At 42.4% G+C, this 24071-nt stretch overlaps 1 protein-coding gene across 8 annotated transcripts in view; it reads right to left on the bottom strand.

Annotated features, from left to right (window-relative positions):
• arid1b (AT-rich interaction domain 1B) overlaps window positions 1–24071 on the bottom strand; it is a 492096-nt gene that overhangs the window by 55234 nt on the left and 412791 nt on the right. For all 8 annotated transcript variants that reach the window (XM_033025053.1, XM_033025055.1, XM_033025058.1 and 5 more), the window contains one exon: window positions 2845–2957. In XM_033025053.1, coding sequence (XP_032880944.1) covers window positions 2845–2957 — 113 coding nt within the window. The remainder of the gene's footprint in view (window positions 1–2844; window positions 2958–24071) is intronic.

Genomic DNA, 24071 nt, shown 5'->3' with positions numbered 1-24071 from the left:
TCTAAGGAAAAGATAATACGCTAGGGACAGCCAAAGGCATTCAATAAGATTCCACAAATGAGGCTGTTAACAAAAGTGGAATGGGGGCAACAATTGAGAAACAGGAGACAGAACAGAATGGATAATGAGTACACATTCAACATGTTAGAATATATAGAAAGAATATAAAGAATGACATCTTCCAGGTACCTCTCTTGGGATTTCACCTTTCATTATAAACTCGTTATTACAAACCTCTTTATTATGGATTTTAGTTATAGTGGACTGTCTCTTTAAAACACAGACTGTTATTTACACTGTGGAGGCTATTTAAATTGGCAAGGCATTGAAATTGGCAAGGCATTGAAATTACCAAGGCATTGAAATTACCAAGGCATTGAAATTACCAAGGCATTGAAATTACCAAGGCATTGAAATTACCAAGGCATTGAAATTACCAAGGCATTGATATTACCAAGGCATTGAAATTACCAAGGCATTGAAATTACCAAGGCATTGAAATTACCAAGGCATTGAAATTACCAAGGCATTGAAATTACCAAGGCATTGAAATTACCAAGGCATTGAAATTGGCAAGGCATTGAAATTACCAAGGCATTGAAATTACCAAGGCATTGAAATTGGCAAGGCATTGAAATTGGCATTGAAATTGGCAAGGCATTGAAATTACCAAGGCATTGAAATTACCAAGGCATTGAAATTACCAAGGCATTGAAATTACCAAGGCATTGAAATTACCACGGCATTGAAATTACCAAGGCATTGAAATTGACAAGGCATGGAAACTAACAATCGCTTTGATCGACACTTAACTCTATTAAACAGCTTTTAGTATTTTAGGTTGCAGTAATAGAAATACATTTTTAGCTGTTAAAAAGAACTTGGTATTTGAAAACAACTCGTCGTTTCGCAGAGTGAACACTGGTGGTTGAAGCGAACGCCTTACTCAGTTATAGCGGACAATCGGCATTGACGGACACCATTCTCCCCCGGTCCATTATAATGAGGGGTTACTGTATTTCATTAATGATCTGAGTGAAGGAAGGAAGAACCATGTATCCAGCATTTCTAATGAAGGCCAAGTGAAATCGATAATTCAGAAGGGAGCAGACAATTGTAACAGATGGGAGATGTTGAATAGGTGGGCAAATCTGTACCATTTAACTTTGGGACTGAAGAAAGATGGATCAGATTTGTTCCTAAACTGTAAGAGCAATAGACATGATTGAACAGAGAGATTGAGGTGCCCCAAGTACTGACACCATAAAACCTTGCTGGGTTGGTAGAAAATTACTTTAGGGTCGAAAGGAATGTTGGCCTTTGCCTTCAGCAGGCTGACTGATAAAAGAGGTGAAAGTAATATTATAACTGTTCAGGGCTCTGCAGAATTCTTGGGCTGCGTGGCCTCAGCTGTCAGTTCTGGCTACTGTAACTCAGGGAGAATTTACAGGCCTTGAGAGAGGCCATAAATAATTCATCAGTAAAGTCATGTTGAACCTGCCTGACCCATTGACTTCCTCAGCACTTTGTTTTAACGGCCTGTCCCACTTGGCTGTCTTTCGCGCGCCACTTACGCGACCTGCTAGCGTGTGGGTAGCACGGGACGGGCGCAAGGAGTGGCGTGGAGGAGTGTGGAGTGACGTGGAGGAGTGTGGACTTCGTCCTGCACAAAATCGTCGCGCGTAACTGACGGCCAAAGTGGGACAGGCCCAAGACCCCGGCGCGGTGCAACATCTCACCTCCAACAGCAGCAGAAGCAGGCAAACGATCGCCGAGCTCGGCCTGGGGCTCACGGCCGTTTCGGATCCGGATCCGCCTCCACTCTTACTCCCAGAGCGGGGCCAAAACGATTGGGGACAGACACAAAATGCAGGAGTAACTTAGCGGGACCGGCAGCATCTCTGGACCGCTGAGTTACTCCTGCATTTTAGGTCCATCTTCAAATGACGTCACGCGCTCCAGATGGTTGTGCGGGCGCATGATGACGCGCGCAACTCTCGCTGGACCGTCGCGCCTCAAGGCGACGAAGAGGTCGTGTAATTAGCGTGCCAAGGACACATAAGTGGGACAGGGGCTTTAAATTATGAGAATGGGCTAACAATTATTTGGGTCGTGGTAAACGGTTATCCTTGATAAAGGGAGGCTGACACTGGTGTTATCGGGACTTTGGTTAGTTTTGATAAAATTACTGACTGTGATACCGTTTTCCACAGTAAAATATCATTGCGAATGTTGCAAAACTTGGAAGTGCAATAAACACAGAGAAAGGAAGAGATGGATGTGGAAACAGGAACTGCAGCTGCTGGTTTATAACAAAGAAAGACAAAAAAAGTGCTGGGGTAAATCAGCGGGTCAAGCAGCATCCCTGGAGAAAAAGGATGGGTGACATTTTGAGTTGGGACCCTTCTTCTGAAGAAAGGAGCCAACCCGAAACATCACCCACCCTTTTTCTCCAGAGGTGGTAGATGTTGCACATTCAGAGGGATGCTTAGCACAAGAGATATCCTCACGAAGGCAGATGTTTACCCACTTTTATTTAAAAAAAGGCGGGAAAGCAAAATATTAAGTGTGTCTCTGCTGCTGCTGCGCCTGCACAGAAAGCCATAACTGGAGGAGAAACAGCTGGAGTTCATAAAAACAGGTAAATTTCGCTTTACCACCCTATGCCAGATTTGCCACTACCTTTAGTGACTTTAGAACTAGTAACTTTCTCACATTCACAGGATGAGGGGAGAACACACACAAGAGGATATGCAGAAAATAGAAAAGACCGGCTGAAAACCAAATATTGTAATGTAGTAGACTTGTCCGGCCAAACCATCACCAGCCGTGCTAAAGAAATACCTTAGACTTGGTCTCGGTTATTGGGAGGCTTTCTTCTTTGATATCCATTTTCTGAAGTACCTGCAGTTTGGAATCGCCCTGAGTCATCATGTCTGCTCCGAGATTCATTGAAACTATTGGCAAAAAACAGAATTTGGGCAATTTAAGTTAATATCTAATTTTCATTCAGCCTTAATGCTGGGAACTAATAAACCATAGTTTCATTTCACATATATCAACACAAGCCTTTTAGAGTGTAGTAAAGCATGGAAATATACATGGGAAAGTAACAAAGGTGGCAGAGAGGTCTTATTGTTTCGCGATCAAACTTCTCATCTTGAAATCCTATTTAAGACGAGTTTTGAAAATCCATATGTACATTATAGCTGTTTTCCTAAACAATTAGTTTTTTCATGTTTAGTCTTCCCTCACAATTTAATAGGACCAAAATAACCAAAATAAAATTATTGAGAGGTTGATTTAAATTTATTTTAAAAATGCCAATATATTAAAAATATTGTTACTGAAATTCTAGATATTTGCCATTTTCTTACACATAGTCTAAACATACTGATGTAATCTTTCCACTAGCACCCCCATGCTGGTTGTTGGACTTAAATAAAAATTGAACTTCCTTCTGGGTTATATAAAGTAAACAAACTATGATTCATGTTTTCACACTATTCAGGATCAGTTCCTGTGGATTGGAGGGCGGCTAATGTTATCCCACTTTTTAAGAAAGGAGGGAGAGAGAAAACAGGGAATTATAGACCAGTTAGCCTGACATCAGTGGTGGGGAAGATGCTGGACTATTGGGCAAAATTAGAGCACATGGTATTGGGGGTAGAAAATTGGTTGGCAGACAGGAAATAAGAGTTGGGATTAACGGGTCCCTTTCAGAATGGCAGGCAGTGACTAGTAGGGTACCGCAAGGCTCAGTGGTGGGACCGCACCTATTTACAATATACATTAATGATTTAAATGAAGGGATTAAATGTAACATTAGCATTTTTGCAGATGACACAAAGCTGGGTGGCAGTGTGAACTGTGAGGAGGATGCTACGAGGATGCAGGGTGACTTGGACAGGTTGGGCGAGTGGACAGGTGGTGGCAAGAACAGGAAGGCAGATAATTATCTAAATGGTGTCAAGATAGGAAAAAGGGAAGTACAACGAGATCTGGGGGGTCCTTGTTCATTAGTCACTGAAAGTAAGCATGCTGGCAGTGAAGAAAGCTAATGGCATGTTGGCCTTCATAACAAGAGGAGTTAAGTATTGGAGCAAGTAGGTCATTCTGAAGTTGTACAGGTCCCTGGTGAGACCACACCTGAAGTATTGTGTGCAGTTTTGCTCTCCAAATCTGAAGAAGGACATTTTTGCTATTGAGGGAGTGCAGCGTAGGTTCACGAGATTAATTCCCGGGATGGAGGGACTGTCATATGCTGAAAGAATGGAGCGACTAGGCTTGTATACACTGGAATTTAGGATGAGAGGCATCTTATTGAAACATATGATTATTAAGGGATTGGACACGCTAGAGGCAGGAAACATGTTCCCGATGTTGGGGGAGTCCAGAACCACGGGCCACAGTTTAAGAATAAGGGGTTGGCCATTTAGAACGGAGGTGAGGAAAAACTTTTTCGCCCAGAGAGTTGTGAATCTGTGGAATTCTCTCCTCAGAAGGCAGTGGAGGTAAATTCTCTGGATGATTTCAAAAGAGAGGTGGATAGAGCTCTTAAAGATCACGTAGTCAAGGGATATGGGGAGAAGGCAGGAACGGGTACTGATTATGGATGATCAGCCATGATCACAGTGAATGGCGGTGCTGGCTTGAAGGGCCAAATGGCCTACTCCTGCACCTATTGTCTATTGTTCTCACACTATTGTATGACAAACTGCAATCCTGATCCAGCAGTTATTACGATGGTGCATAAATAGAGTTTACAGTCTAGTTTATTTTCACGCTTATTTTCACATGTCCCATGGACTATGTGTTTTAAAAAACATTTTTTATGCCGGTGGGTATTAATCCAGACCAATACATATAAATCTGGTTAATAGCTTAATTTTCATTTAACTTACAAAAACATTTAACTTCTTCAATACACATGGCAGGATATACAACAAATTAACTCTGACAAATCAGCTTTCATTACTCAAATATTCCAGTGTAAATTCAAAGAGACCAGAAGATGATAACATGTTATTTAACTATACAGTCTCATGACTATGCTTTGACTAAGTGCTTCCAATCAAAATTCAGCAAGGCACCCAGCTCTATCAGAGTTCAGAAGATCATTCAGCCAAGTCCACATTTGGGAAGGATTAATTACACATCTTGTGTACAGAATTACTGAAACGCAAAATCTTACAGCATGTAGCCAGTCAACAGGCCTTTTGTGTTATATTGACGACTTGTTTAGTCCCACACTCCGGCATCATGCCCATAATACTGCAGGTTCATCATTACTAAATACATTAATAAAAGTGGTTTTATTATAATGTGATAGTTGTGCCTGTGTTATAAAAAATCATCTTGTGTCAAGAGAGGAAAAAGGGTTAGGGCCGAGAGAATTGCAGTCTTGCAATGACAACGTTTTTTTTCTTGCAGGATATTCCAAATTAAAAGTATTTTCGATGGCAATAAGTTTAGTTTAGTTACTGCAAGCTCAAATTACTAAAAGCCCTGTCCCACGGTACGAGTTCATTCCAAGAGCTCTCCCGAGTTTGCCCTGATTCGAACTCGGAGATTTACGGTAATCGCCATCGTCGGTACTCGGGGCTCACGTGGACATTTTTCAACATGTTGAAAAATCTTCACGAGTCTTCCCGTGCTTACCTGCCGTTAGCGAGTCTTCTCGAGTACCTGCCGTTAGCGCTAAGAGACGTCCCAGAGCTCCGACGTACCCGCTATGTTCATTCTCCGTGCTTACCACGAGTTTGATTTTTTTTAAAACTCGGGAGTGCTCTTGGAATGAACTCGGACCATGGGACAGGGCTATTAGGACATTATGTTATATTGTATAATATAGTATAGTTCCACGAGCCAATAGAAGCGAGTGCTTGGGTAGGAAGGAACGGCAGATGCTGGTTTACACTGAAGATAGACGCAAAATGCTGGAGTAACTCAGGCAGCATCTCTGGAAAGAAGGAATGGGTGACGATTCGGGTCGAACCCCTCTTCAGACTGGAAGCGATTGCTTGTTAATTTCAATGGCCACTTTGCTGTACAGGTAGCAGCATCTGTGTCAATGAAGCAGCAGAGACAATGGTGTCTACTACAGGGAAATTAGATGGAACTGGTTCTTATCTTCTATGTAGCTGAAGTCCAAGATGGCTCTGTTTTCTGGTTGTCAATTTCCATAGTAACTTTTAAGTGGTTCTATAATTCCCAAATAAAATTGCATTGTAACAAATTCAGCCCGGGTAATGCAAATAGAGTTCCCCAATTTATCACTCACATTATATCCAATTTATGTCATAGACACACACGTAATAGAAAAGCTACCTGCATGCATATCCACTTTAAGATTATTTGTGGAATTATTCTTCACCAGCTCTTCAGGTATGGTGTCTCAGCAGATGGTTTAAGAAAAACTTTAATTAAATTGAGTCCACTTAGCACATATTTTTATGGGTAAGTTAGTCATAAAATTATTTTTTTCCCCACGTTAGATTCAATTGAGTTTATTTGTCTTATGCCCCGGATATCCTCTGGAAGAATTCAATTCTTAGTTCCACTTTAGACGCAAGAACAAAAAAAATGTGCAATTATCAGTTATTTTAATGTGGTCAAGGAAAGAGCGTTCACGTCGCGGCCCTGTTTCCACCAATCTTTCCACCTCCACGCACAAGAAGCGACAGAGATAGACACCATTGTATGCACTGACTAAACTTTGTGCCTTCCACCACAGATGAATGCTGTGGCGGATGTTTGTGTTAAATTTGTATTGTGTATTGTGTGTTCTTTTCTATTGTACCACTGCTGGCAAATTCATTTCACTGCACTTTATTGTGAACATGACGAATAAATCTGACTACTACTCACTACTGAGATGCCGGTTGCATCGTGGCTTGGTTCGGCAATTTGAGCGCCCTGGAGAGGAAAAGACTACAAAAAGTAGTAAACACTGCCCAGTCCATCATCGGCTCTGACCTTCCTTCCATTGAGGGGATTTATCGCAGTCGCTGCCTCAAAAAGGCTGGCAGTATCATCAAAGACCCACACCATCCTGGCCACACACTCATCTCCCTGCTACCTTCAGGTAGAAGGTACAGGAGCCTGAAGACTGCAACAACCAGGTTCAGGAATAGTTACTTCCCCTCAGCCATCAGGCTATTAAACCTGGCTCGGACAAAACTCTGATTATTACCAACCACTTTCTGTTATTTGCACTATCAGTTTATTTATTCATGTGTGTGTATATTTATATCATGGTATATGGACACATTTATCTGTTTTGTAGTAAATGCCTACTATTTTCTGTGTGCTTAAGCAAAGCAAGAATTTCATTGTCCTATACAGGGACACATGACAATAAACTCACTTGAACTTGAAGTGTGTTCTGCTCTGGCTGAACAACTTCTAATCTTGTGCACGGACCACGACAATGCACAAAAAAACTAAGTACATGGAAGAACTACATTTGTGCAAAGACTGGATGCTGAAGTAGGGTTATGATTAGGATCTGCAGGATAGTTTAGGAGCCTGATGGTTGAACTTGCAGGTTACAGTTCTCAGTCTCCTGTACCACCACCTTGATAGCAGTGGGAAGTGTGGTTTAGGATTTTGATGATAATAGCTTCCCTTTTCGTGGCAGCGCTGCTGTAGATCACTTCGATGGTCGGGAAGTTAGTAACCGTGATGGACTGTGCAATGTCCACCACTTTCTGCCATCTCCTTCAAATTTCTGAACCAGGCCATGATGCAACCAGTCAATAAGCTCTCTACTGTGGACAGACACAAAATGCTGGAGTAACTCAGCGGGACGGGCAGCATCTCTGGAGAGAAGGAATGGGTGACGTTTCGGGTCGATACCCTTCTCAGACTGAAGAAAGGTCTCGACGCGAAACGTCACCCATTCCTTCTCTCCAGAGATGCTGCCTGTCCCGCTGAGTTACTCCAGCACTTTGTGTCTATCCTCGGTGTAAACCAGCATCTGCAGTTCCTTCTTACACAGCTCTTTACTGCAGACTTGTAGAAGTATTTGGCAACATGCTAAATGTCATCAAACTTATTGGTGAGCTTTCTTTGTGAATGCTTGGGAGATCATTCTTGAGTTGATTTTCACATTTTCAGGGCTAATAATGTCATCCAATGTGCAACATCCCTTTTTACATTTATTAAAAACATTATATTAAAAGCCTGTTACTCAACTTAATGCATGAATACATGCTGATATTTGCCAAGATGATACATGCTTCGTAATTTCATGGGGCACTCATGAAACAGAACTCAATCTGTTCACACACTTGTGGGGAATGCTTAGGCACCAGCAGACAGGTGTTCCCCCTCACCCAGATTGTCTCTCACCTCATGGCAGCCATTTGTGTTGCCGCTACATGATTACTATGGAGATTGTTTCTGCTTTGCTCTGACAACCATTATTTTATTCAATAGCTGCAAACTCTGTCGACAGCTGTTTCACAAACCAAGATTTTTAGTGCATGATTCAAAATGAAAACTACCTTAATTACTTTTATAAGTTCATAGTTCAAAAGTGACAGGAGCAGAATTAGGCCATTTGGCCCATCAAGTCTACTCCGCCATTCAATAATGGCTGATCTATCTTCCCTCTCAAACCCATTCTCCTGCCTTCCCCCCATAACCTCCGAGACCCGTACTAATCAATCATCTATCTATCTTTGCCTTAAAAATATCCACTGACTTGGCCTCCACAGCCTCCTGTAGCAATGAATTCCAGATTCACCACCTTCAGACTGAAGCAATTTCTTTAAAGGAATTAAAGGAACGTCCTTTAATTCTGAGGTTATGACCTCTAATCCTAGACTCTTCCACTAGTGGAAACACCTTCTCCACATCCAAGCCTTTCATTATGCTGTATGTTTCAATGAGGTACCCTCTCATCCTTCTAAACTCCAGCGAGTACAGGCCCAGTGCCGACAAACGCTCATCATATGTTAAACCGCTCATTCCATTTATTTAAAAAGTTGTGTAAATTTCCTGACGTTTTGATGGTGATGAGATTGGGTATAAGCACTACACATGGTTACTGTTTAGAGCATCTATGAGGTTAACTCCCATGTCCAGTTTTTTGCTATTGTGCTTGATTAATTATTGAATAGCTGACACCACACACAGTAGTAAACATGGCAGCCCATCCAAGTCAAATCATGTTCTTGGATGAAAGACAATAAGCTTCTGTACAGAACAACGACATTAAAAACAAGAAAGCTTGAAGCAATCAGAAGGCAATTCATAGGAAACCTATTAAATGAAAGTCCATTCGACTGTGGAGGACATTTACTTCGAACTAAGCTTCTCCTTTAGGAGTTTTGCACAACATTTTATTGTTGGACAGGATAAACCTTGGCGTACGGAATAAGGTTTAAACATTTGTTTAAAATCAGAATCAGAATCACACTTTATTCGCCAAGTATGTTTTGCAACATACGAGGAATTTCACTGGCCAGGTCAGTCATACAATTAAAAGCAACAAATCATTCAAAAACACATTTTAACATGAACATCCACCACAGTGACCCCTATACATTCCTCACTGTGATGGAAGGCGGAATAAAGTCCAAGTCCTTCCTTTTGTTCTTCCTCGGTCGTGGGCCTCGAGCCCTCCATTGACGGGACGGTCTTGACTCCCGTAGCCGGTGGCGTTCGGGCCCTCCACGTCGAGGCGTTCAGCTCCAGCACCAGGGGGATGTCAGTTCCCCCACGCCGGGCGATCGAACCTCGCGTCGGGGCTGGTCAAGCCATCCGCGGCATTGGAGCTCCCGACTAGCCTCTCCCGAGACTGCGAGCCCTTGATGGTAAGTCCACGGTGATCGCGGTGGGAGCGATCCTAGGCAAGGGATCCGCTCCGATGTTAAGTCCGTGCCCCGCGGTGGGGCTCAAGACAGTTTGAGGAGGCCTCCAGCTCCAGCGATGGTAGGCCGCAGAGACCGGAGAATGTGATCCGAAAATTAATCATATCTCCGGGAAGGTAGGAACTTGAAAAAAAGTTTCCCCCGATCCCCTCCCCCCTCCCCCCACATGAAACATACCGAAGTACATTAAAACAAACATTTTAACGCATTAAAAAATAACAAAAAGAAAGAAAAAACGAACAGACTGCCGGCAGGGCAGCCATCTCCTGGTGGTCATCTAAAACGAGGATTTTAAAAGTGACCATGTATGAGCTCGTCTAGAGGTGGCACTGTGGTTCAATGTATTATGTAACTGGCAGGAAGTAGAACCATTTAATCTTGGGCACAGTAACATATCATGTAAAAAAACTCATTCACAACCGAATGATTTACATCAGCAAGGATCCCCTTACGGACTGAGACTTAGCAGTCATGACAGGTAAATGGGAGAATAAAGTATTTGGGAAATAATACTTGAAATAACTCGATCGTTATTTCGACAAACTGTTAGGCTTCGTAAGATCACAAGTGATAGGAGCAGAATTAGGCCATTCGGCCCATCAAGTCTACTCCACCATTCAATCATGGGTGATCTATCTCTTCCTCCTATCCCCATTCTCCTGCCTTCTCCCCATAACCCCTGACAACTGCACTAATCAAGAATGTTCAAAGGTTTGTGCTTTTAAGTGCCTTGAATAAAGGCAAATTGATAGGTTTAATGAAGTTTTGATAAAGAGAAAGTACACAAAGTATTTCACTTCCAGTTGAAAGCAACCTGTGTGCTGTACACACAATGCCTGATGTAAACTACGACAGCAAGCGTAAGTACTTGTTGGCACAATCTCCCTTACCAGTAGGGGTATTCACAGTTTTGGCAAATTAATACCACTTAGTTTGCCAACACATTTCCCAGAACGTTGCTCGCTGGCTGCTGCAATCACAATTAATTATTACATAAAATATGTAGGAGCCATTTCATGGCAGCTAATCTGTGAATGGATTGTGCATTCCTTTTAATTTCTCTTCCTTATGGATTCTGGCAGCAAGCAATGCTTACTCATCACCTAACCCGAGTGCATAAATGCCAGGATTCACCAATTTCCTCAGCTGCATTACAATAAATAAATGTTACCTCTGGTAATAAATACAGGGATTCAAATAAATAGACAATAGACAATAGGTGCAGGAGGAGGCCATTCGGCCCTTCGAGCCAGCACCGCCATTCAATGTGATCATGGCTGATCATCCCCAATCAGTACCCCGTTCCTGCTTTCTCCCCATATCCCCTGACTTGGCTATTTTTAAGAGTCCTATTTAGCTCTCTCTTGAAAGCATCCAGAGAACCTGCCTCCACCGCCCTCTGAGGCAGAGAATTCCACAGACTCACAACTCTCTGTGAGAAAAAGTGTTTCCTCGTCTCCGTTCTAAATGGCATACTCCTTATTCTTAAACTGTGGCCCCTGGTTCTGGACTCCCCCAACATCGGGAACATGTTTCCTGCCTCTAGCGTGTCCAAGCCTTTAACATGAATTCCCAAGATACAGTGAGATCCTGCTCTGCAAATTAAACTAGGTCTGTGCTAATCAATTCAAACTGAACTGAAATATTCTTGCACTGGAAACACCATTCGGCTTTAAATGGGTATAAAACATATATTGTTATTTCAGGCTGATGCCAGATAAAACAAGATTTTGAAGAAACATTGTGCAGGAAGAAAATGCAGATGCTAGTAAAGAGACAAAAAGCTGAATTAGCTCCACAGCATCTCTGGAGAAAAGGAACAGGTGACATTTCTGGTCGAGACCCTTCTTCAGACTGAGAGTCAGGGGAAAGGGAAACGAGAGCTCTAGACGGTGATGTAGAGAGATATAGAACAAATGATTGAAAGATATGTAAAAAATTAATGATGATAAAGGAAACCGGTTGTGTTATCTGAGGCCCAGGTGAGAATGAGTATAGACAATAAGGCTCAACAGATGACAAGATGTTCGTTTTGATAAAGGATGTGAATTCTGACAGCACGCAGTGCTTTATTCACTTTCTTTTAAGAATTATGATAAGATTAACATTAGGATATATGCACAGTTGAAATTTAAACAATCATACAAAGATCTAAGTGGAAGTCTAGCCGTAACATCACCTGTGCCAGAATATTTCTTTAGGCCAACGTTTGATGAGAGTAGTTTTGTTCCGGTATTTTATTTCATTCTTCACATGTTTAAATTATAGTGTTTTATTTGTAATTGTCCACTGTATATTGTGCTGTTACTTGCGGGCAGAGCACCAAGGCAAATTCCTTGTATGTATACAGACTTGGCTAATAACATTTATTCAATTCAATTCAATTTATTCAAGATTTTATCCATTTTAGTGCATATAATCTATCCATTTCTATTGCAGATCTTATGAAAAACATTATGTTGCAACTGATGCAATGGCATGGCAAACAATGTTAGAAAGGTGATTTAACTGCTAATTTTCAAGAAAGGCTATAATATGAGATTTCAGTAGGTACTTTCCTGGTGTCTCGTTTAAATGTACATGGTTCAATTTCAGCAAATGATCAGATGCATCAAGTTGTAACAGTACTGATACGTGATCCTAGATTCAGAGCCTCTCAGGTCAGGTCACTTCTTGGTAAATTGTTTGATAATTAACCCTAACCCCAATTAAATAATTTGTAGATGCTGCACAACTCCTTGATCAAATAAATACTTAAGTACAATCAATGCATCATTCCACTCTTATGTTTCAGATATCCAAAATGGTGTAGATACTCCATGTTAATCTAGTATCTCTGCCAGGAATTCACGTGCTTGTACATTGTGGCTATGCCAACCTAGTTCATAACTGCTTTCATTCATTGAACTCTGACAACATATAGTCCAATTCATCTGTACGAAAGAACTGCAGATGCTGGTTTAAATCGAAGGTAGACACAAAATGCTGGAGTAACTCAGCTGGACGGGCAGCATCTTTGGAGAGAAGGAATGAGTGATGTTCTCGACCCGAAGCATCGCCCATTCCTTCTCTCCAGAGAAGGAATGCCTGTCCTGCTGAGTTACTCCAGCATTTTGCGTCTACCTAGTCCAATGCATGATTAATTCAAGGAGCACACAATACTAAATGTGCATTTAAAACAAACTGCTCGACTGAGGGCCGAGATGATCGGCATCAGCTGCACATTCGTAATCCAAGCAAACCAAGCGGTTGGAAGTTTGATTTCCCGTTCCAAGATTACTTTAAATATTGTAATTCCACATTACCCTTTCATTTCACTCCTGTTATTGGGAAGAAGATATAGGAGCCTGAAAACTGTAATATCCAGGTTCAGAGGCAGCTTCTTCCCGACAATCTTCAGGTTATTAAACACCACAGCCTCCAAAATAGGCTTCGAACTACACCGATTTGGGGACATTACTTTAGACTTTACTCTATCATTGTTTGTTTGTTTATTTGTTTGTTTGACACATATACAATTCAATTTACAATTCAATTTATTGTCATTTGGACCCCTTGAGGTCCAAATGAAATGTCGTATACAGATACACACACACACACACATATATATATATATATATATATATATATATATATATGTTTAGGAAGGAACTGCAGATGCTGGTTTAAACCAAAGATAAACACAAAAAGCTGGAGTAACTCCGTGGGTCAGACAGCATCGCTGGAGAAAAGGAAGAGATTATGTTTTGGGTCGAGTCGGACGAGTCTGGGTCGAGTCTGAAGTTGGTGGAAAGGGTCAAGAGCTTCAAATTCTTGGGGGCGTGCACATCTCTGAAGATCTCTCCTGGTCCGAGAACACTGATGCAATTATAAAGAAAGCACATCAGCGCCTCTACTTCCTGAGAAGATTACGGAGAGTCAAGGAGGACTCTCTCTAACTTCTACAGGTGCACAGTAGAGAGCATGCTGACCGGTTGCATCGTGGCTTGGTTCGGCAGCTTGAGCGCCCAGGAGCGGAAAAGACTCCAAAAAGTAGTAAACACTGCCCAGTCCATCATCGGCTCCGATTTCTCCAAAATTCTTGTACATCAGTGGAGCTGCACACTAAATCTCGTTGCACTGACGTGCAATGACAATAAAAGATATATTATTATTATTATATTATTATGTCCCTACCATCGAGGGGATCTTCCGCAGTCGCTGCCTCAAAAAGGCTGGCAGCATCATCAAGGACCCACACCATCCTGGCCACACACTCATCTCCCCGCTACCTTCAGGTAGAAGGTACAGGAGCCTGAAGACTGCAACGTCCAGGTTCAGAAATAGCTACTTCCCCACAGCCATCAGGCTATTAAACTCAACTCAAACAAAACTCTGAACATTAATAGACCATTATCTGTTTATTTGCACTTTATCTGTTTATTTATTCATGTGTGTGTATATTTATATAATGGTATATGGACACACTGATCAGTTCTGTATTCATGCCTACTATATTCTGTTGTGCTGAATCAAAGCAAGAATTTCATGGTCCTATCTCGGACACATGACAATAAACTCTCTTAAATCTTGAAGGAAGGGTCTCTTGCTGCCCTTATTAATAGTCAAGCATATTGAGCAACTCCAGCTTTTTGTGTCTATCTTTGGAATATATATATCGATATATATATATACCAAAATATATATATGTATATATATACACACACATACACTGAATATTCTTGTTGTTGTTTAGTATAGGTTTTACAGGGTACTATGTTCCCATATTCTGTTGTGCTGCTGCAAGTAAAGGGCCTGTCCCATTTACGTGTCCTTGGCACGCAAATTATGCGACCTCGTGGTCGCTTTGAGCCGCGATGGTCCCGCGAAGGTCGGGCGCGATTACATGCGTACGCACAGCCGTCTGGAACGCGTGACGCATTTGAAGATGGACACAAAATGCAGGAGTAACTCAGCGGGGACCGGCAGCATCTCTGGAGAGAAGCAATGGGTGATGTTTCGTGTCAAGACTCTTCTTCAGTCTGAAAAGAAGGGTCTTGACCGGAAAAGTCACCCATTGCTTCTCTCCAGTGATGCTGCCGGTCCCGCTGAGTTACTCCTGCATATTGTGTCTAACTTCAATTTTATTGGCCCCGCTCTGGGAGTAGAAGTGGGGGCGGATCCTGACCGCAACGGCCGTGAGCCCCAGGCCGAGTTCGGCGATCGCTTGCCTGCTTCTGCTGCTGTTGAAGGTGAGATGTTGCGTCACGCCAGGGTCTTGGGCCTGTCCCACTTTGGCCGTCAGTTACGCGACAGGCCGTTGGCGCGCGAAGATTTTGTTCACTACAAAATTTTCGGAGCCCCATGCGATGTCGCGCACAACTCCATACCCCTCCGCTCGTCTAAGTGGGACCAGCCCCGCGTGGCCAAACGATGCCCGTGCGCCTCAACGCAACCACGAGGTCGTGTAATTTGAGTGCCAAGGACAGGTAAGTGGGACAGGCCCTTAAGGATTTCATTGTTCCTTTTTGGGACATATGACAATAAAACATGCTTAATTAATAATAAATGCAGCAAGAGCGGCTGTTTATGTTTGAAGCAAAAGAAAATTCAGCTCAGAATTCTGACACGATATCCAGTATTCCCCGAAGTATTCTGTATCCGTGCAGGAAATTAGAATGTGGCCTCCGTATTGCCACTAGCAAGACCTCCCACAGGAACAATAAGCAGAAACAGCAATGAGACAAAAAACACAACACACATATATGTTAATCTTACTGATGGGCCAGATCACATCCATGCACATCTGTTGAGGACAATGGTTCAACTTAAACCTCTTAATCAATATGCACGATTTTGAAGTCACCCAACTCAAAACTAGATCACTATTAAAGACTTGCACATGGTATTGGGTAACCATCTTCTCTTCCATATGGTTATGCTGACAAAATGCTGCTGCGATTTCTTCATGCCTTCTCCCTTTAAAAATTATGCTAATATAAACGCAGCCTATGAAATCCACTATTAAAAACACATCTCCACGTGCATTGGTAAAATCTAGGATATAAATGAAAAATTATCTTAGAAAAATATTGTGACGTTTTACACATTCCTCTACAAAGACAGGTGGATTTGAGCCAGTGTACACATGAGTGTGTATTCTCACTGACTGGCAATTTTGTTTGCACAAATGAAAGCGACTCTGACAGTATTATATACTGCTCTCAAGAGGAAACTGTGAAGCTCAAATACCCTTCAGGGATGGAACATTCTCCGGGATGGAAGAATTTGCAAATTAATAAAGAATCAGTAAAAGGACAAACAGTTCTTCTTAAGCGGCCTTTTCACGGGGCGAGTTGACGCAAGATGTCACCAGAGTGAAGAGGTCGTGGTCCAGCACGAGTCTCGCACGATATAACGGCAGTAGATAAAGAGTTCCCACGGTACTCGGCATTTCTGCTATTTGTGCGAGTGACTTGTCCGTTTCCCGAGCTTTCCCGTTAAATCTTGAATGAACATCGTGAACTACACGTGACACAAATGATGTAACTTTTTTTTTCACACACTATATATATCCTCCCTTGGTTGAATTGGCTCATTTGGAGACATATTTTACTGTGTATGTGGGAGACACAGATGGACTGAGCACAGTACCTCGGTCTTACTGTGTGTGGGAGAGGGGGAGAAAGAGACGTACACTCACAGAGGCAGAGTCTCTCAGCCTGTGTAAGAGGGAGGGAGGGAGAGAGAGAGAGAGGCACACACAAGGTGGATGTGAAATCTCACCTGCCTGTTTCAGTGACAGACACCCGCCGTCAGTAAATGAAGACACCCCCATCTGTCTCCCCCTCCTCTCCCTCGACTCCCCCACCTTTCTCTCCCAACTCCAGTCCCGTCCCGACCCCCTGGGAAACTGAATAGAGCAACAGTCAACTGCTGCCTGTGCGCTGATATGACAATAAAGGCTACTTTACTTTACTGAGTTAAAGAGTTCCCACGGTAGACTGTAAAACTGGGACCCTGGTTCTGGACTCCCCCAACACCGGAACCCTTCTTCAGACAGCCTAATCGGAATTGAGTCTGAAGATGTGTCTCGTCCCGAAACATCAGCTTTTTTTCTCCAGAGATGCTGCTTGACTCGCTGAGTTACTCCAGCTTTTTGTGTCTGTCTTCGGTTTAAACCAGCATGTGCAGTTCACTCCTTACACGGGTCTCTGTACAACATTGATTGGTAGCGTTCCGGACCCCTGGACCAGAGGACTCCGACCTGTATCTCTCAAAGAAGTACATGTGAAAAATTTCTCACGGACCATAAAAATGCGTAACCTTTCAGTAAAGTCCCTTTTAAAGTCCCTTTTAAAGATTATAGTTATTTTCTTGAATCTCATTAACATAACTCATGAATAAGTTGATGTCCATATGCGGATGCAAATCTTTATTTTTATTTATTTTTTAAATTCAATCCCACATAAGATAATTTTTACTCACCTTCTGTTCCCTCTGTCCAGCTTCCGGGTTCACCGTTCGCAGGAGTTCCCACGGTACCCGCAAGAGTTATTACGGATATCGCACTGGCCACTACGTTCATATAATGTTGCAATACTCAACCACAAGTGTACAAGTCAATCTTGGAGAAATTCAAACTTTCTTGAATTTTCTCCCGAGTGACCAAGTTACACGATGACCTGCCGTTAGCGCTACGGTGGTCCACGAATGCCGCACTGTTATCGCACGAGGTTCCCACAATGTTAAACTCCGGTTAACTCTTGCGTCAAGTCGCCCCGTGAAAAGGCCGCTTAAACGTGAAGCTAGACCAGAGATAAACACAAAAAGCAGGAGTAACTCAGTGGATCAGACCGCAACTCTGGAGAAAAGGAATAGGTGACATTTAGGGTCGAGGCCCTTCTTCAGATCTGAAGAAGGGTCTCGACCCGAAACGTCACATATTCCTTTTCTCCGGAGATGCTGTCTGACCTGCTGAGTTACTCCAGCTTTTTGTGTCTATCTTCGGTTTAAACCAGCGTCTGCAGTTCCATCTTACACATTTTGTGCAGCTAAATCATGCTGGTCAACTGGGAGAAAAAATTGATTCAATGATATGAGTTTGATTCTCAACAGGCACATCAATTTAAATGTCAGAATTGACAACTGTTCAGTTCTTGCTCTCTTTGATTGGATAAGCTTTAGTAGTTCACTTGAGTACATGAAATAGAAACCAGGAATTCCACACCTGGAAGAGAGTGAATGGGGAGTGGGTGAATGAGGGGGACTAAATGCTGTTACTCGAAGTCAAAATCCTCTCTTAATTCCCAATGATCTGAAACTCTCAGGCAAAAAATGCTGACTTTAATAGCTACCACCAACTTACCTCACCTTTCCTGCAGATAGAGAATATATTGAAGTGGTACCTTCTCCTCAATTAACAAGCCCTTTTCTCATGCACAAAATCTATCACTCATGATCTATCGACCGTTAATGATGAAGCATAACCATCTGCAAATAGGTTATTGGAAACAAATTATATCCATTTCACAAATAAATGATGAACATGACATATAGCTGAATCCTGAATTAATTTCATACTTGTTTCAGAGTTTCTCAATAACCATATAACCATATAAAACCATATAACAATTACAGCACGGAAAACAGGCCATCTTGGCCCTTCAAGTCCGTGCCAAACACTTATTTTCCCCTAATGAAAAGACTAATTGCAAATGGTACATTTAAAATTTGATAACTTGGTACTAAACAAGTTTTTTGAAGCCTTTATTGGGATGATGAGTAACTCAGCGGGACAGGCAGCATCTCTGGAGAGAAGGAATGGGTGACGTTTCGGGTCGAGACCCTTCTTCAGATAGAGTGGCACATTATTCAGCTTTTTATGATTTAAGCTTTCAATTTTCTGACAACTGTCAGGAAATCCATCACTCAGGTTTGCCCTCAGGCTTGATCAAGTCTACTGTGAAATAACATTATTAACTGTTCATTAAAAAACAGACACAATGTGCTGTAGTAACTCAGTGGGTCAGGCAGCATCTCTGGGGAACATGGATAGGTGATGTTTCGGGTCAGGACCCTTCTTCAGAGGTAAACTGTTTGTTTATTCCAATGCAATAATTCATAAAATAATTCAAACAAGATCAGCCTATATACAAGTGTCACTGCATAAATGTCCACTTTTTTTCCGTACGGTTAGTTTTTTCCCTCGGTACACAAAATTGCTGGAGGAACTCAGCGGGTGCAGCAGCATCTATGGAGCGAAGGAAATAGGCGACGTTTCGGGCCGAAACCCAAGAAGGGTTTCGGCCCGAAACGTCGCCTATTTCCTTCGCTCCATAGATGCTGCTGCACCCGCTGAGTTCCTCCAGCAATTTTGTGTACCTTCGATATTCCAGCATCTGCAGTTCCCTTTTGAACACATAGTTTTTTCCCTCAATGGACCAGAATACCATCCTTTTTTCTGACACAAGTACTGAATCATAAGCTTTATCACTAGTTAAAAACCTGCAATTACCAACAAACAGATCCAGTCCAAAAATCTTTGGAAGATTTTGTGAAACGCATTGAACCTTACAATGAAAATAAGTTGAGAAGAATATTCAATGAATAGATTTATAGTGTTCAATCATACATTTCTAGTGTAGCCTGAGTCCATTAGATTTGAAAAATGCTCAACTGCCTTGGGGAAAAAGCCACGGGCATGTTACTGTTTAAGCGCCGAACTCGTAAATTGAAAGTCCCTGCCAAACTCTGAACGGTTGTCAGGGAGGGCTATTTTCAGTTTACTTTAACGGAACTACCAAGCAAGGGCTGAATGATCGGCAGCCTACTGCATAGCATTTCCTGTACGATACAAGTGAGTGGTAATTTTGTCACCTCGACAAGCTTCCTACTCTCCCCACAATCTGCCCGGCCGTTAGCTTACCTCACATGTTGGGTTCAACTGAAACGACTGCTGGGCGAGATAATCAACTGCAACAATACCCATGTCAGGACCGTTGATTCACTACATTCATGTCATATTTGAAGCAACAAAACTCATCCCCTCACCACCAACAGTGTAACTCAGCCACACATAACACCAATGAACTCTCGTACAAATCTCAACGTACAGCAGCAGCCTCTGGAGAAGGTTGTGCTAATCTTTTAAAAAGTCACAGTGTGACCAGGAAGAAACAGTCTGGAATTTTTTTAGCTTTGCCATAGCTGACTGAGGTGGCATGGGATCAAATTAGAAACCGTACACTAACCAGAAATCTGATCTCGCTTTCAATTTAATGAAACTAGAAAATTAAAATAAATGTGATTCTAAATTATCTTTTATCTACATGGGTCCGAAGAAGGGTCTTGACCCGAAACGTCGGCTAGTCTTTCTCTCCAGAGAAGCTGTCTGTCCCGCTGAGTTACTCAAGCTTTTTGTGTCTATCTTCAGTTGACGCCAGCATCTGCAGTTCCTTCCCACATACTAAATTATTTAATGTTGACTCAGCTCACTTGTTGATCAGTGAATCAACAAACTAGAAGTTTGAGGAACGAAATATGGAATTGACGTGTACGTTAGACTGATGCTGCGGTGAATTAGCAAGGAACTACTGCATTACAATGAATGCTGTTTCTGAGTTCAAACGAATGTCACAGCATCTTTACCACTTAATTACAAAGATACTGTGTGACGTGCAGAAATCATCTAAGAGGAACAGGAAAGTCTTGGCATCCAGGCCAATATTCCCAACTCAACTGGGAGTTTGGGCGGCACAGTGGAGCAGTGGCAGTTGATGCCTGTCAGCGCTTGTAGTGCCGGAGACACAGGTTTGATCACAACTACAGGTGCTGCATGTACGGAGGTTGTATGTTCTCCCCGTAACCTGCATGGGTTTTCTTTGAGATATTCAGTTTCCTTGCACATTCCAAAGACGTCCAGTTATGTAGGTAATGTCGGTAGGTGGCCGTAAGGAGTCCGTAGATGTTTCCTAGCGGCTCGTAATACCAGCCGCTTTTTCAACATGTTGAAAACTGTCCACGAGTTAAAAAAATAGCCCCGAGTACCTACGAACGGCTATTACCGTAATTCTCCGATTTCGAATCAAGGGGAAAACTCGGGAGAGTTCGTGAGTAACTCGGGTAAGTGGGACAGGCCCTTTAGAGTGCGAGGATCGCTGGTCGGTGCGGACTCGGTGCGCCGAAGGCCCTGTTTCCGCGTATATATCTCAAAACTAGACTGATTTCTAAAAGCAGATTATTCACCTGCTGGTACGTGATGAGTGCTGGGTGTAAACAAACCAAATGACTGGAAATAATTCCAGTTCTACAACTTTGCAGTTGACTCTCTAAAGCCCTCTGAAGTAATTTAGCAGGCTATTCAGTTTATAAAATAATAATATACGATACTGCTCTTGATCATATTCCTTTGGCCGTATACCATCATAAAAAAATGTTTATTTCCATATTCCCTGTCTGGAGCTCTTATCATCCTTTAAGTCATAGTTTGTTGTAGTTAACGATTTGATTTGATTTGTAAGTCACTTGGACTGATGCAAGTTTTGTCTTTTGATTTTATGTGATTCTTTACCTCCCCTGTCATTCCTTACTTATAACTGGGCAGGACACAAAACAGTCCAGTGATCCTAAATTCCAGTTGATTAGTCGATTTGCTAGTGTTTTAAGTGGAGTCAGCCTAACCTAGAGGTCGAATCTCAGTTGGCATTTCCCCATTTTGCGTTGCTCATAATAAAACAGCTATTAGATAAGCGTGTACACACCAATGGGATGTTAAAAATACACGCCTCAATTCTCATCACTAAATCTAGAACAAGCTGACCCCTTTGTTGGTTCTAGGATGTGCCGTCCTTGAAGTTTCTCGAACATTTCCAAACAATTTACAACCTTTCAGATAGGCTTGTCACACTGAAGTTAAAATTCCCAATTAAAATCGCCCTCAGTCAACGGAGAAGTGGTGACGTTGTCACAGAAGGTGTTGTCATGTAACACTGAAACTCAGATTCCATTCCGCCACAATGTTTCAGTCTGGTGAGGTCTGCAAGGGTCCCTATCACGGTGTTTTCCGAACAGCTCCGTCACAGAGGACTCTGTGATTTACGGACTGTTCCCAGGGACACATTCAGAGTACAAACAGGATCATCAAGTTTGCGGACGACACGACTGTGGTGGGACTGATAAACAACAACGACGAGTCTGCCTACAGGGATGAAGTCCAAAAACTGACTGTCTGGTGTACCAAAAACAACCTGGTACTCAATCCATCAAAGACAAAAGAGCTGGTCGTTGACTTCAGGAGGAAGAGGAGAGAGGAACCTGCTCCCTTATGCATCAAAGGAGACATGGTGGAGAGAGTCACTGGCTTTAAGTTCCTGGGAATAAACATCTCCCAGGACCTCAAATGGCAAATGAACACCGTCACTCTCGTGAAGAAGTCACATCAGCGGCTGTATTTCCTGAGGTCTCTGCGGAGAGCAAACGTCTCACAGCCACTGCTGTTGTCCTTCTACCGATGCGCCGTGGAGAGTATCCTCTCCTATGGAATCCTGGTGTGGTTTGCTAGCTGTACTGTGGCTGAGAGGAGGGCGTTGCAGGGAATTATAAAAACTGCGCAGAACATTACAAACGCCCAACTGCCCTCCTTGGATGACATATATAGGGCCCGATGCTTGCGCCGGGCCACAAATATCAAGCAGGACACATCCCACCCTGCCAACCACCTTTTTACTCTGCTACCCTCTGGGAGGCAATTCAGGACTCTGAAGGCTCGCACTGGTAGACTAAAAAATAGTTTCTACCCATGTGCGATAAAAGAGCTAAATTCCAACAGAGAATGCTGGGGAAGCAAAATGTAATTCCAAGAAATGCCGCCAAATTCTTTTAAATTCTTTTAAATTCTTTTAAAATACCTATTTATTTTTACTAATAAGTGTACAAATGTGTGTAATGGTTGTCGTGTTTGTATTTTTTTAACCGGAGGAGATGTAATGGAATTTCGTTGCACAGTATTGTGCAATGACAATAAACGTATTCATTCATTCATTCATTCATTCATTCATTCATTCAGAGACTGACATCGAGTGCTGGTGGAAGGTCATCAACTGGGTGAAAGACGCTCCTTGGTCTTCCTGAGCTTTGTTGACCACCCAGCGGAGCGAGATGACCGTCTGGGAATGTTGCCGACTGGCCCGCTGCAGACTGCAGGAGTACGTGCTGGGGGACGCACTGAAGCTTGGTGCAGCCAACGCCAAGGCTCGGTGGGGGAGGACCACAGTCTAGGGTCCTTCCGCTGCTGGACATGGGGGGGGGGGGGGAGCAGGGTGTGGTAGAGACCCCCCTCAAAAATAAGGGAAGGGATTCCACGCCAGTGGGCCACATGAGTGGCAAGGGTGGGGGATAAATTTGTGTAATTGTTGTAAACAGTATGGAATGTATGTACTGTAGTAGCCATTTAGCTGAACTCAGTATGTTATAACTATACCCAGTTACCTTTAAATTTTATCTGCCTGTAATTATATGAGTGGGATTTATACATAGTCTGAGGCGTGTTTGCGGCTAGGATTCTCACGCAGACTCGCTAGTAGTTTTAGATTACTTTGAAGAAGGATGGGGGAAGAGGTCACAGCTTTCGACCATGCACGAGTTTGACCACGAGTAAGATCAAAATGTACTTAAACAAGAAGAAGTTTGGATGAATATCTTACTGTTTTTACTACTACAAAATAAAGAAACTATTAATCAAGAGACTGTGTTTGGAAGATTTATCTTTGCAGTTATTGAATGTCTCGTGGAGAGCTCGTGAGTGCGTTTCAATTAATCTCCTCAACCCCTGTCTTCAATCATAGTGACTAAAAGGAGGAATCCTTGAAACAATATGAAAATCTGTCACTATATGTATAGCCTCCGAGAATGTTGGATGGAGTCTTATACGGATCATGTATTGGATATATTTATTTTTCAAATAAAGTATAGTCTGAAATTTTCTTAAAAGACCTCATGCAGCCTTTGTCTTAAGGACCTGTCCCACTTTCATGACTTAATTCAAAACCTCTGCCGAGTTTAAAGGACTTAAAAAAAAAAATCAAGATTGTGATAATCCACAAACTCCTACGACTATGTCTACGAATTCCCACGACTATTTCGATGCCCTCCTTACGAGTAAAAAGTTGCAATTTCTTTCAACCCGACCATTTTTTTACTCGTTGACATTTT

The sequence above is a fragment of the Amblyraja radiata genome, chromosome 8 (genome assembly GCF_010909765.2).
Source record: "Amblyraja radiata isolate CabotCenter1 chromosome 8, sAmbRad1.1.pri, whole genome shotgun sequence".
Classification (NCBI taxonomy): Eukaryota; Metazoa; Chordata; class Chondrichthyes; order Rajiformes; family Rajidae; genus Amblyraja; species Amblyraja radiata.
This window is presented reverse-complemented; position numbering and strand designations above follow the sequence as displayed.